General features: G+C 36.2%; 2 protein-coding genes across 2 annotated transcripts in view; both read right to left on the minus strand.

Annotated features, from left to right (window-relative positions):
* Positions 1 to 7110, minus strand: part of nsmaf (neutral sphingomyelinase (N-SMase) activation associated factor) — a 33699-nt gene extending 26589 nt beyond the window's left edge. Inside the window, exons 1-9 of the mRNA XM_079864981.1 lie at positions 7006 to 7110; positions 5651 to 5740; positions 3193 to 3271; positions 3060 to 3124; positions 2923 to 2959; positions 2800 to 2850; positions 2590 to 2661; positions 1779 to 1826; positions 1627 to 1679 (exon numbers count right to left, since the gene is read on the minus strand). Coding sequence (XP_079721107.1) covers positions 1627 to 1679; positions 1779 to 1826; positions 2590 to 2661; positions 2800 to 2850; positions 2923 to 2959; positions 3060 to 3124; positions 3193 to 3271; positions 5651 to 5740; positions 7006 to 7058 — 548 coding nt within the window. The 5' untranslated portion in view covers positions 7059 to 7110. The remainder of the gene's footprint in view (positions 1 to 1626; positions 1680 to 1778; positions 1827 to 2589; positions 2662 to 2799; positions 2851 to 2922; positions 2960 to 3059; positions 3125 to 3192; positions 3272 to 5650; positions 5741 to 7005) is intronic.
* sdcbp (syndecan binding protein (syntenin)) overlaps positions 1 to 14934 on the minus strand; it is a 261455-nt gene that overhangs the window by 134246 nt on the left and 112275 nt on the right. The window lies entirely within an intron of this gene.

The following is a 14934-nucleotide window of genomic DNA, read 5'->3' on the forward strand; positions in this document are numbered from 1 at the left end:
GATGGTTTTAAATTGCTTAAAATATGATGGAATCACTTCAAAAAAGGAAAATACAGTAAAGTACACAGCAAGTCTGTCATATCGGCTACATAGAATTATCATGAGAACATTATAATTGTGTGTTTGAGACGTGGCTTTTAATCGTGAGACTTGTTTTTGTAATCAGGCTCTCAAAAATTATGTAAAAATTTGGATTTAGATTTATCGGCCAATATATCAGTTATCGGCTTTCAAATGTAAAGAATTATCGGTTATCGGTATCGGTCAAAATGTTAATATCGGTGCATCTCTATTACATTTGATTTGAAACTTACTTTGTGACTGTTAAAAAAGTATGTTCTATATAGTATAAATGTGTGTAGTATGAATGTAAACACATGTTTTTGTGTTTTCTCCTAGATTTATCGGCTAATATATCGGTTACTGGCTTTCAAATATATGGAATTATCGGTTACCGGCTTTCAAATATATGGAATTATCGGTTACCGGCTTTCAAATATATGGAATTATCGGTTACCGGCTTTCAAATATAAGGAATTATCGGTTACCGGCTTTCAAATATATGGAATTATCGGTTACAGGCTTTCAAATATATGAAATTATCGGTTACCGGCTTTCAAATATAAGGAATTATCGTTTACCGGCTTTCAAATATATGAAATTATCGGTTACCGGCTTTCAAATATAAGGAATTATCGGTTACCGGCTTTCAAATATAAGGAGTTATCGGTTACCGGCTTTCAAATACATGAATTTATCGGTTACCGGCTTTCAAATATATGAAATTATCGGTTACCGGCTTTCAAATATAAGGAATTATCGGTTACCGGCTTTCAAATATATGAAATTATCGGTTACCGGCTTTCAAATATAAAGAATTATCGGTTATCGGTTTTCAAATATAAAGAATTATCGGTTATCGGTTTTCAAATATAAAGAATTATCGGTTACCGGCTTTCAAATATAAGGAATTATCGTTTACCGGCTTTCAAATACATGAAATTATCGGTTACCGGCTTTCAAATATAAGGAATTATCGGTTACCGGCTTTCAAATATATGAAATTATCGGTTATCGGTTTTCAAATATAAGGAATTATCGGTTATCGGTTTTCAAATATAAAGAATTATCGGTTATCGGTTTTCAAATATAAAGAATTATCGGTTACCGGCTTTCAAATATATGAAATTATCGGTTACCGGCTTTCAAATATAAGGAATTATCGGTTACCGGCTTTCAAATATAAGGAATTATCGGTTATCAGTATCGGTCAAAATGTTCATATCAGTGCATCCCTACAAGCATTATATTCACAACTGCAAACAATCTGAATACTGTAACCTGTTGATTTAGGAAATACATTCACTGCTATTTCTACTCTGAGATCATCAACAACTGGAGGAGGGGGTGGCGTGGCGCAATGGATAAGACACATGCCTTTGGTGTGAGAGACCCGGGTTCGAATCCACTGTGAGACACCAATGTGTCCCTGAGCAAGACACTTAACCCCTAGTTGCTCCAGAGGCGTGCGACCTCTGACATATATAGCAATTGTAAGTCGCTTTGGATAAAAGCGTCAGCTAAATGAATAAATGTAAATGTAAATGGAGGAATGAATATTCTTACCTGTTCTTATCAAAACACGTTCTTGCCAACCGGGACTGCAATATAGCTGCAATCTTCAGCAGAAACACACACAGATCACACACACATCACACACAGATCCTCAAAAAAGGAAGCAAATAATTGCGTATGTAATTTTATTTGATTGTACTGACCATGGCCGTCTGATCGCCCAGTTTATCCAGACACGACGCTCTGTGCAACTGTAGAAACAGCAGTTATTAACTTTACTGTATGAGAACAGACATGAACATCACTATACAAAATAAAATGGTTGTAATTCAAGAATGCTTTGGAATTAGACCCAAGTCTTGTTTTAAAGACGACACTCTGAGTGAGAAATACAGGTTTTATTTTATATAAAATATATATTTTACTCAATCATTTTTACTCTAAAGTTTCTATAAAATCAAAGCCATATGTCTAACCAAGTTGTGTTCCAAATTTGAAGTTGATATCACAAAAATTAAAGTTCCTATGAGATTTTGTTTAGACGCTTTACCAAACATATCCACCGGGTGACACACATTCCATTGAATTTTGTTTTAAGCATTTTCCTGTAAAAAATTAACAAATTTCTGTCCACATATCACTTCTATGAATAAATAGTCGCATGATATGAAACCTTGAGATTCAGCCCTTTTCGAGGATATGCGTTTTGTCAAGATTAGAAAATGGTTTTGATTATAAAGTAGTTTAAATAAATGTTGTAATATGAAACCTGGCGACGCCCACTAGGGGAGGAGCCTGATAAAAAATTTTAGAGTACCGTTTCCATGGTAACGCAATGTCCAATTTCAAAATGATTTTGAGTTCGTAGGCTTTCGAATGATACCTAATTTATGATGATTATTAAAAAATGTGATACAAAAAAAAAGGCAAAATAAAAAAAGAGCGGGAAAGTGAGAGTTAAGATGAAAGTCCCAGAGAAAATTCACAAATCTCAAGAGAAAGAAAAAGGCGAACCTGTAACAACATCTGAACAACATCCTCCGTTTTCCCGGACGCCTCCAACTGGAACGTGACCTTTCTTTCTCCCTAACGTGCAACAATTAATCAAACATCAGTATAAAAATAATATTCCCTACAGTGTATAAAATGAGCCAAAACTGATAAACAAACTTATTTTTTACACACTTTACATCTTTCTCACACAAAAAAAAAAAATGAACTCACCCTTTCGTATTTATATGGAGCGACCACATTTTCTTCTTTAATTAGATAAATCTGACAAAAAAGGGTTAAATATTGAAACTTTTGCAGATATTAAACAGTGAAGTGAAACTGAGACGCACTCACCTGCTTGGTTTCTATAAGAATACAGGCCGGTTTACTTCTGCAAACACACATTCAGAAAGAAAGAAAAGGAACGATGAAAGTCTGCAAAACTCACAACAACAAAAGAAACGACTGATTTGAGTCATTCTCAGTATTACTCTATAAACGGGTTGTGAGCCGACTCCTCCAGCGCCGCGATTCCTTCGCAGTCTTTCAGGGGAATCTGCAGGAGAGATGTTTTATTATTGCAGAGAATGAAAGCAAGCGTGATGATAATAATGAATATTATACCTTTAAAATAGGCTCCTTCGCATCATCAGCTTCAAAGATCACCGATTTAGAGCAGATTTTTAATGAGCCGCTGGTTCGTCTGTGTGTTGAAACAAACAGAGATTTAAACTTTAGAGATTAGCGTGTTGAATATCATAGAAGACCGTTAGCATCCGCTAGTTTTAATAGAAGGAGAAAACACAAAAACATGCGTTTACATTCATACTACACACATTTATACTCTATAGAACATACTTTTTTAACAGTCACAAAGTAAGTTTCAAATCAAATGTAATAGAGATGCAGCGATATTAACATTTTGACCGATACCGATAACCGATAATTCTTTATATTTGAAAGCCGATAACCGATATATTGGCCGATAAATCTAAATCCAAATTTTTATATAATTTTCGAGAGCCTGATTACAAAAACAAAAGTCTCACCATTAAAATCCACGTCCCAAACACACAATTATAATGTTCTCATGATAATTTTATGTAGCCGATATGACAGACTTGCAGACGTTGAACTGTATTTTCCTTTTTTTAAGTGATTTCAATCATATTTCAAGCAACTCAAAACCATCATGTTGAACAGTGCACATCTGAAGCGTCTCAGCTGAAGGAAATAATACATTATTAATCGGCTTTAATATATCGGGCCAATTTTCTTACCAAGCCGATAACATTATAAATTATCATATATCGGCCGATACCGATATGGTGGCCGATATATCGTGCATCCCTAAAATGTAAGAAGTAAGACTGATATTAAAAGACCAAATTCAGTTTACTCATTATTGATGATGCATAGTATAGGGAGGCAAATGAACCCAGAATATAAACGCAACACATCTATTATAAACAATAACAAAAATTAAAAACATTAAAACAATGTCCGTTTTGGAAAAAAAAAATTGTAAAAAGTGTATATGGTCACTAGTGACCCGAGGAACGTAATAGTGTAAGTAAAAATGTGTGTCAATACCCAGCGGCACATTCGATTCCTGGAGGACAACGTCATTTTAATGAGTGATTCTTACATTAATTACCTTTAAATAAATACTGAAAGCACTGATGTCTACGGTAGCGATCAAAATAGAGTAAATTACTTTTTGAAAGTAACTTGATACGTTCAAAAACGCTGATTCATCCAGTAATAAAATGAGTGAAGTCTTAAAGGGGTCATATAATGGTACATGCACTTTTATAAGTTGATTGTACTGAAGTGTGTGTTGGCAGTGCCTGTACACAACCATCATAAAATGATAAAAATCCATCCAGTGTTTTTTTTTTAATCTTCTTATGTGTTTTCCCCTGTCTCTAATCAAGCCGTTCGATCTTGTGACGTCACACGGTCGGATGCCCCTCCCACGATTGTTGATTGACAGCAGCGTTTCAACACAGACCCAGCCTTGCTCGTGAGCGAGCTGTCAATCAAAGTCTGCCATTGTTGATACGCTGGAGCTCTGTCTATGAGCAGAATGGCGTCTGAGCGAGTGTGGTGTTCTGTTATTGGGTGTAATGAGGAACACAGCATCATTTTCATTCAAAGGGAATATTCCCCACGATCAACGTCAATGCTGTCATGTTTGCGCGAATCATTTCACACACCAGACTGCTTTATAAACGAGGTCAGTAACGTTATAAAGCTGGTTTTGCTAAGAAGCTGCACCTGAAAAAGGATCGGCAACTATTCGTGTTCCTGCTGCACCTCCAGAAGAACTGAAGTGAGTGTAACGTTTTATTAACCTTTATATTAATCTTTATATTAATCTTTGCAAATCGCTTGCTGCACGCTTCAGATGAATGTGGTTTACACTCAGGTATATTACGGTATGTTTTCTATGTATGACGTTCTCAATATAATTCATAATGAACAACGCGTTATGGTTATTCTGTTATTACAAACGGTGTACACACAGAACAGAGGGGCGGGGCTCCACAGAACAGAGGGGCGGGGCTCCACAGAACAGAGGGGCGGGGCTCCACAGAACAGAGGGGCGGGGTGAGCAAAGCTCATTATCATTTAAAGACACATGCACTGAAACGGCATGCTGAAAACAGAGCTGTTTTTGACCATGTAAAATAAGTGTTTTCTTACAATACTAATGAGAATTTTTAATTAAAGTATATTACAAACTTTTAATTTAAACCCTAAAGAATCATATTAGCTTGTACAAAAATGGCATTACATGACCCCTTTAATGAGTAAGTCATTGAATCATTCATTCAAGAAATTCGTTCAAAAATGCTGATTCATCCAGTAATGAAACGAGTGAAGTCCCAAATCGCCAGGACATTTGATTCCTGAAGAACAGTAAATCAATCAAAAATCAATCAAGAAGCAAGTCTGACACAACAAGTGCCATCGAGGAACTGACTCTTTTGGAGACTCTTTCAGTGTCGTATTCTGCAAACCTCATGCATTTCACTAATAGATGATTGAGTTCAGTCCTCAGTTCTCAGCATCTCACCTGTCCGCCTCTGGACTGCTGTTGGTCAGATTATAAGCAGTGTGTTGTTCAAAATAATGTTCCTCCAGATCCAGCAACAACAGCGAGAATCTGCACAGAAACATGAGAACATGACAAGTGTTTGACGCTGGACGAGGCAAGAGAGGAAACAGAGATGTTGGGAACCTTACAAATTAAATTAATACTAATTACACATACAGTACAATACAAGTCTTTCGTTTCTGGTAAAAACTCCATTCATTTTCTCCATAGGGAAACAGATTTTTAACACCAACTTATAAATTGCTCCTGTTGAAGGCGTCAGGCCACGTTATTTAGCTTATTTTTTTAAATAAATGTGTTTAACAGAGGATTTCATGATGAAAAACTACATTACCCATAATGCTGTAGAGAAAGTTCCACCAATCAGAGAGTTGAAAAAAGCGGCAAGAGCTCTTTAGCTCCGCCCACTCCTGAATGACCCAATCGAGACCTTAGCCTTGCACTCTCAAAATACTTGAATATGTGCATATATATATATACAATAAACTTACAATATATTGTTTATATGGGCTATATATATATATATATATATATATATATATATATATATATATATATCTCACTAAAGCAGTTAAGTTTAGTCTTGTGCCTTTGCATTTTTGTCCGATTTTCACCATTTTTATGCTTCAAATCAAAGTTTTTAATGTTATGATTAAAATAATTCCCAGTTTACAAGCTATAATTACGAGTTCCACAAGGAATCTCGTAACGCCTTTTGTTTTAAATAGTGATGAGCACTTTATAAATTATTTAATAATAGAAATGCAACATAAAAAAAAGGTCCATTTTGATTTCATGGTGACTTTAATGAAAGCAATTATAGGCACTTGCCTGACGAAAAGTAAACAAATGAATAATTAATGAGACAGAGGTCATGTGACATGGACAGACTTCAACAGTTGACATTCATATTTTTCAAAACTGCTTTTCTCTCAAAAAATTAAGAGTTCACCACTAAATTAAGGTTAAAACAAAGACGTCTTCTGCTCAGCTAACATCTAAACACAAAGCGAGTCTTAACTTTACTGTTAGAAATAAATCAACTGGACACCTCTCTCTCTCTCTATCTCTCTCTCTACATATAAATGCTAGGAAAGTGATAATAAAGGTCTAATGAAGTATTTACCTCAGGAAACGCATAAATATGCTAGGACCATAAATGCTGCGTGTTTAGTCCGTTTACTGGCCTGTTTATGAGGCGAATGACCCGCGAGCTCGAGTGACACAACAGGCCAGAAGTCAGAGTTAAACTGCGCGGACCTGAGGGAAAACATGCTGAGGAAATAAACACGACAGGTGAAGTGTGACAGTACCTTTCTTTAGCGCGATCCTTCTTCGTGATGAAAGCCATGAGGGATCCGGGCATGTAAACACGGAAATGCTCGGACACAGAGGAAGAACCACGTGACCGATGGACATATCTCTGTCACGCTGCCGTGGAGAAATATCAATAACAATCAACGATTTTTGTATTTATTTTTTAATTATTGTTTTAAAATCTGTGTTCAACCGTTCATAACTTCATACAGTAAAGGGACTAAAAGGGATTTTCTGTTTAAAAATAATAATAATTCCGCTCCTTGATCATGATTGGTTAAGCCGCTGTAAAACACTCACGTGACCTCTGCCTCTGTGATTATTCATTCATGAAAACTTTTAATAAAAATAAATAAGTCCCGTTAACCCATTGTTTACAGCGATTTCAGAGGTTATCTCTGAAAACCATAGACTGTAAAAAAAGAAAAGTAAAGTACATACTGAAAAATATATATATATTTCTTTTTATTTCATATTGAGTGACAGGTGATGCAATATATTCAGATTTTGGCATATTTGGTTCCACTGGGTGGCGCTTATATGAATATTCATGACATTCCCCTAATGTGGGCGTGTCTCCGAGACAACTCGCAAACAAATGGAACTGAAAATATCAGTGAAATCTCATCGAATCGCATTATTTCGAAAAGGTAATAAAGTTTCTCTGAAAGAAATTGTAACCCTAAAGTGTTTTTCAAGTGTAATATTCCTGTAAAGGCTAGGGACAGAAGAATAGACATTAATTAACTCTTAATAACACGTTTAAAACAAACAATGTTAGTGTAATTTAATATATTATATATATATATATATATATATATATATAAATAATTATATAATATAATATAATATAATTATAATATACTGTATATTTTATATATAAAAATTCTTAGTTTCTAGCCTCAACAGCCCGGTCTTTTTTTATTAATCTTTATTCAACCGTATGTTTTATTTATTTATTTATTTATTATAGTATAATAATATTGAACAAATAGACTACAACAAATAGGAAAATAAAATATACAGTGCAATAAAATAAATAAATAAATAAATAAATAAATATACAAGTAAAGAGAAAGAAAAAATAAATAATAATACACACAGAAAAAGGAACAGGTATGAGATCATCATATAAATAGTTTAAAAGCTTCACATGGAGACCTAGTGCGTTTTGCAAACTTTTTTAATTTGTATTAAATGCTTGTAGAAGAAAACATTTTTAAAAAATCACAAAAACATTAACAACAATTATTGTCATTGTCATAATACAACAGTATTCCAGAGTCCTTCAGTCCAGATTAAACACAGCCACTGGTCTTACAGCTTTTACTCAATAGATTCAAAATACATTTTCATTTCAAGTTTAAATCTTTAAAAAAGAGGACTGCAATTAGAACATTTACATTTGTGAATGTGAAATTTAGCTAACAGAAAAATAAGGTTTATAAAATAAATATACATTCATGAAAACCAAAAATAACATAACATGATAAAATCACAAATGTCACTGAGAGAGCAGTTCCAGAATAACTGTGAAGTATTTCAGGGTTCTCTAAAGAACAGAAAGAACATGTTAATATCATTCTCACGTCTTTTGAGCGAACACTACCGTGAAAGCTTGTTTCTGCCACAGAGTGAAAAATAAAAAAGGTAATTGCGACTTTTTAATCTCACAATTCTGACTTTTTATCTCAGAATTGCATGTTTATATCTCACAATTCTGACTTTATAATACGCAATTGGGAGATATAAAGTCAGAATTGGGTGTTATAAAGTCAGAATTGGGAGATATAAACTATTCTGAGGTAAAAAGAAAAAAAGTCTTTTTTTTCTTTAGAATTGGACTTTATATCTCACAATTCTGAGAAAAGATGTCAGAAAGTCAGAATTGCGTGATATAAAGTCGCAATTCTGAGAAATAAAGTTGCAAATATCTTTTAAAATGTTTTATTCTGTGGCGGAAACAAGCTTCCATAACTTACTGTTTCTGGGTAAAACCTATGAATGAACTTAAAGGTCATTTCTCTCGTTTTGTTAGTTTTCCGGTATTTGTGAGGTAATGTCCGAACCTTTCCCAGGGAATGTCACTGTTAACGGTTTTCTTGTGTTTTTACAGTATTACTGGCAGCATGGTTGCCATAGTTACTGTATTCCGATTTACAGTACACAAGATCAGTACTGTAAACTACACAACAGTACTTTACTGTATTTTACTGTATTTTGTAATTGGGTCTGTTTCTGCTGTAATGAATTATACGGTATTGTACTGTCGGTTTTACAGGACTGTGCTGCTAAATCTGCACTTACAAAACCAGTTCCACATGGCATTTACAGACTCCTCCTGAAACAAGGCTCCAGTTTTCTTATTGTTTTTTGACTGAGATGAAGAAAGGCATGTTTACACAGATCCACTGAGCGGCAAAGAGATGAAAGAAAGAGGAAAGAAAGATGAAAGAAAGATGAAAGAAAGATGAAAGAAAGATGAAAGAAAGATGAAAGAAAGAGGAAAGAAAGAAACCCTGCACTGCATCAGCCACAACTGAAACTCTCTGATAAAGATCATTCTGTGGTGAACACTACAGAAAAAAAAAAACATGTCATTTACATGAAGAAGTTAGTTCAGACAAGAATAAAAAAATAGAACTCAATTCAAGTTTGTAGAAATGAAAGCGTAAATATCAACGTTATAAAATTAAGTAAAATTACTCAGCTTTTCTGATACTGGTGTTCCCATCATGCACTAAAAAAAAAAAATTTTTGCCTCTTGTTAAATTTAATGAATTAAAATAAGCTAAAGTAACACGATTGTTTAATATTTTGTCACAACTTAATTCAATTGTGTTCAATCAACCTAATATATTTAAAGCTGAAGTTTACTTAATTCATTTGTGTGAAAACTACATGAATCGTTTTTGTTGACAACTAGTGGATCTGTAGCTCCCAGCATGCTTTGCAAGGGACTGCATTAGGAGGGTAAATTTAGGGATTAAAGTGTTTTTCTGTAAATGGAACGATGTTGTTAGTTAATGTTAGTGTTTAATATTCAGTTATGTTAGAAACATAGAGAACTTTCTGTAATGTTTTTGAATGTTGTGGTTCCCGTTATGCAGAAGAGTGGCGAGTGTGTTTAGCTCAGGGCTGTGGGCCTCAGTATACGCTATATGCAGTAAACCTCATTCGCGGACCTGCTCAAATAATATTCAATATTACTCTGTAAAAAGCAGTGGTGGGCGATACTGCAAATTTCAGTATCGATCCGATACCAAGTAAATACAGGGCCAGTATCACCGATATCGATACTTTTTCATTTTAAAAGCATGCACTTGAACTTGTATGCACTTTCCTGTGCTAGAGCAGTGTGTCATGATTTATGAGGTGAATGCATCATTAATATGCTAAATCTGAATACGTTTTCATGACTACTAAATATTTTGTGATTTGTGCTCTCAACTCGCCTAATTAGTCAGTGACTTTTACAAAACTACCCTAATTATAGTGCTAGCCTACTAGTATACTAGCCTACTGTTCAAAAGTTTGGGGTCTGTAAGATTTTTAATTCTCTTCTGCATTTATTTGATCAAAAATACAGTAAAAACTGTAATATTACAATTTAACATATTTCTATGTCATAGTAAACTGTAATTTATTCATGTGATCAAAGCTGAATTTTCGGCATCATTACTCCAATCATGATGATTATTATGACCGCCGCTAGCGTAGCTAGCGAAAGCGGTCATATCGGGATTGTCAAAGTTTTTTTTTTTTTTTTTTTCGTCATCTACTGAATTTTTCGTCAACGATACCAGGGACACCGAAACACCGGGGAACATGAAATTTGGTGGGCATGTAGCCCCACTAGACTTTTACGGAAAAATTTCGTTTGGTCCCCGGGGCCACTCCCCCCCCCCCCCCCCCGCGCTGGGCCCCCCCAAACCCAAAAAATGCAGTTTTTCCTAAATAACTACCTGAACCGTGGCACAGAGGATGAAGAAATTTTTATGGTATGTTGCTCTTAAGGGCCCACATCAACCTAGCCCATAATCACTCATTTGTGATTTGCGCCCCTCCCCTAAAAAATGAAAATGCAATATTATTCTGCTTTAATCGCCCCTATCTTCAGTTGAGATGTTCAGAACTGCACCATATTTCATGTGTATGATTAACTTGACATCCTCTGGGGGTATGCTAAGTTTCGTAGAATTTCATCCATGGGGGGGTATAAAATAAATTGATTTATGTGCACATTTAGTGACTGTACACTCATCGGCCTGTAGATGGTGGTGTTGAGCGAAGGGTTGCTGGTTTAGGATGATACTGTCACTAAGGTTGCCAACTGTCCCGAATTAGGCGGGACGTCCCGTATTTTGGGCCTAATTTATTTGTCCCGTGCGTGACCTCCCGTGTCCCGTTTTTTGACAAGCTGATAAACCACTGACTGATACAACAGCAACAGCAGCAGTGCTGACCACGACACTTGAGAATGATCACCGACACCTGTCATCATCCAATCACAGCTTTTTTTAATCACTGTTTTGAGACAAATCATTGTTTGATTTGCGAACATCCTCTGCCGTCTGGTCGCTTCCGCTTCAAGCCGGACTCGTCTCGCGCTAACGGTAATTTCCTTTCACTGTCCACGTTTTGATTTCGGCTAATCAATTTTGGCGAATGCAAACAACGTGATTATTGTTCATGAGTCTAACATCCAGCCACGCAAGAAAACATGTAATCTACCTGAGGGAATAATATGCTCAAAAAACATTTCTGATTATTATTAATGTTTTAAAGCTTTTAGAAAGTACATAGAAAGCTTTTGTAACATTATCTTAACTGTCACTTTTGATTAATGTAATGCAACCTTGCTGAATAAAAGTAGGCAATTACTTTCTTTATTTTTTTTTCCCCAAAAATAATCTTACTAACCCCAAACTTTTGAACTGTAAGCCTAGTGTATAATGTTAAAAAAGCTTTCTATTTTAGACAAATGCTGTTATTTTGAACTATGGTTTGTTTGTAATGTGACTTTTTTCATGTATGACATTAAAATTATTTTTAGAATTAAATACATAAATAGGTTAAGCAATACAAATGTGCTTATGTCTGATAACCTTTTAAACACAAACTTAACTGCAGACACTGAAATGACGTACACTGTGTGATACAGTACAAATATTTTGAGTGTCCCTCATTTTCCTATAAATAACCACGATTGTCCCGCATTTTCCTTTTCTGAAGTTGGCAACCCTAACTGTCACACACACACATGCAGGAATACAAACAAACGCAAGCATGCACACACACTGACATCCACACGCACAGACACACACCCATACACACACATACAAATCCACATGCACAGACACACACACACAAACACACACGCGCACACACATGTACGCACGCATACATACACACACACACACAGACACACACATACACAAACACACACACAGACAGACATGCACATACTACTACTTTTTTTAGGTATATACATAAACACGCAATACAGCCAAATTGCTCCATGTCATTTATTTTTGTGGAAAGCCAGTGCAGGCCTGAGCGGCGGTACATCTAGTTAGAAAACAGCCAGCTGCTGTAAAATAATGCTGTAATTTTTTACAGCAATTCATTACAGTGTAGTTTACATTTTTTAATGAATTTGACTAATAAAAAGGATTGCTTGTGTGCATTGGTGCTTTATTGCAGTCTTTTAAAAATAGTTGAATGAATGAATGCTCGCGAGGTGCCTGTAACGATGTTAAATAGGCTAGGCTATTTAATTTATCTTCAACAGTAACGCACACAGCGTAGAGGAAAATGACAGTCAACTTCTTTGAATATTAATTAAGCATTTTGGGCATGAACATGTAAATAGTCAAAAAGATTGACATTGAAAAATGACACAGAATGATAAAAATATTTAATCCAAATAAATAAATGTTCATGGTTCGTACTGATGTTATTCATCTGTTTTCACACACTTCAGCGTCGCGGTCACTAGTTTAGACCATACCTGTCAACACTCCCGTTTTTCCCGGGTTTCTCCTGTTTTTTAGCCCTATCTCCCGGACCCCTCCCGGTTTGTTATTTCTCCAGAGAAACTCCCGTAATTTACATGTCCCAAACTCCTTTATGAATAATCGGACCAATGTTTGTCTAATGTTGAACAGTTGCCAGATGTTGTATTAAATGCATTATATTCACACAATCCACACACCATAGCCTATACAATTTCAACCCGTTTGCCACCTCAGCCTGGCAACCTACAATCCAGTTGCGCAGTCGCGGAAAGTATAACCCGAAAGCGAGCGATAGACATGGCAGGTGAAGGCAGGGCCGGATTAACCGGATTAACCATTAGGGCAACTGGTCACTTGCCCAGGGGCACATGACATCTAAGGGGATCTGACAGGTAGGAGGAAATACACAGAAATGTAATAAAGTTATCAAACACTTTACAGTCTTCACTGCATAAAGTGCATCTACGCGGGTTCACGCAGACTTTCCTCCCTCCCCGCTGAACGCCAGCGATTACTAATTCGTGAAATGCACTCCCGCTGGTTGAGCGCGGTAAAGTTCGTTTCAGGCTCGATATTAGCCGGACATAGGGTAGCCTACGACACACACACAGACGTGTGTTAAGTGTATTATTTACATTGCAATAACCATAAATGAAAACATAACATAATTTATTAATATAAGACTCAAGGCCCCGGCGTAGTTAGGGGGTTGCATGCTCCCCCGAGAAAATTTGGATTTCTCTGATCTACATGTGCAATTTAGGACTTTTGAAGGCCAAAAAATTATAAGAAATAGCCTAGCTTTAAAACCTTGTCATTAGATTATTTGCCTGCTCTCTCCTCATCTTCATATTTCTTTTTCTCTCAGTCTTCTTATCCTGGACTATTTCTTCCCCTCCTAAAGCTGAACTTAGTCTTTTCATTTTCGTCTGTGTCAGTGACGAAAGTAAACAGGCTCAACTGATATTTATATGCTTTATGAATCATTTTCTTAGACAAGTCAATTCACTCAAGGCTACCAGGAAAGCTAGCCTAAGTCAGTATTGCCATTAGGAACCGCTAAGCAAACTTTGGAATTTGAAAACGTCTGTTTTTAAATGTTAAAAGTCAATTTTAAATAATACAAATTATAGAATACGTTTACCGCAGTTGGTGGAGTTGGCAGACGTTGCCTTAAGCATCGTGCGCTGTGGAAACGCGTCAAAGCATTCTCAGGTATAATTATGCAGCATTAATGCACGAATGATTTTGAATGAATATTTTAATCATGTCGATATACAATGGTGACATAATGTTAAAACTAATCTTGCTATTGATATCTTTGTTAGACTACCGACCCTATAGAACAAATGTCCGGCTAATATCGAATCTAAAACGAACTTTACCGCGCTCAACCAGCGGGAGTGCATTTCACGAATTAGTAATCGCTGGCGTTCAGCGGGGAGGGAGGAAAGTCTGCGTGAACCCGCGTAGATGCACTTTATGCAGTGAAGACTGAAAAGTGTTTGATAACTTTATTACATTTCTGTGTATTTCCTCCTTCCTGTCAGATCCCCTTAGATGTCATGTGCCCCTGGGCAAGTGACCAGTTGCCCTAATAGTTAATCCGGTTAATCCGGTTAATCCGGTGTTGTGCCGAATTTCGACTCCCTGCCAAATGATTACCCCCCTCGTTGAAGTCAATACCTGATTGCCTAATCCTAACCCCACCCCTAATCCTAACCCCTCCCCCTCCCCCACAACTAATCTAAACCTACCAATACTAGGGGGGTAATAATTTGGCGGGGGTAGAAATTCGGCACTACACCGGCCCTGCCTTCACCTGCCATGTCTATCGACTCGCTTTCGGGTTATACTTTCCGCGACTGCGCAACTGGATTATAGGTTGCCAGGTTGAGGTGGCAA

The sequence above is a fragment of the Squalius cephalus genome (genome assembly GCF_949319135.1).
Source record: "Squalius cephalus genome assembly, chromosome: 3".
NCBI lineage: Eukaryota > Metazoa > Chordata > Actinopteri > Cypriniformes > Leuciscidae > Squalius > Squalius cephalus.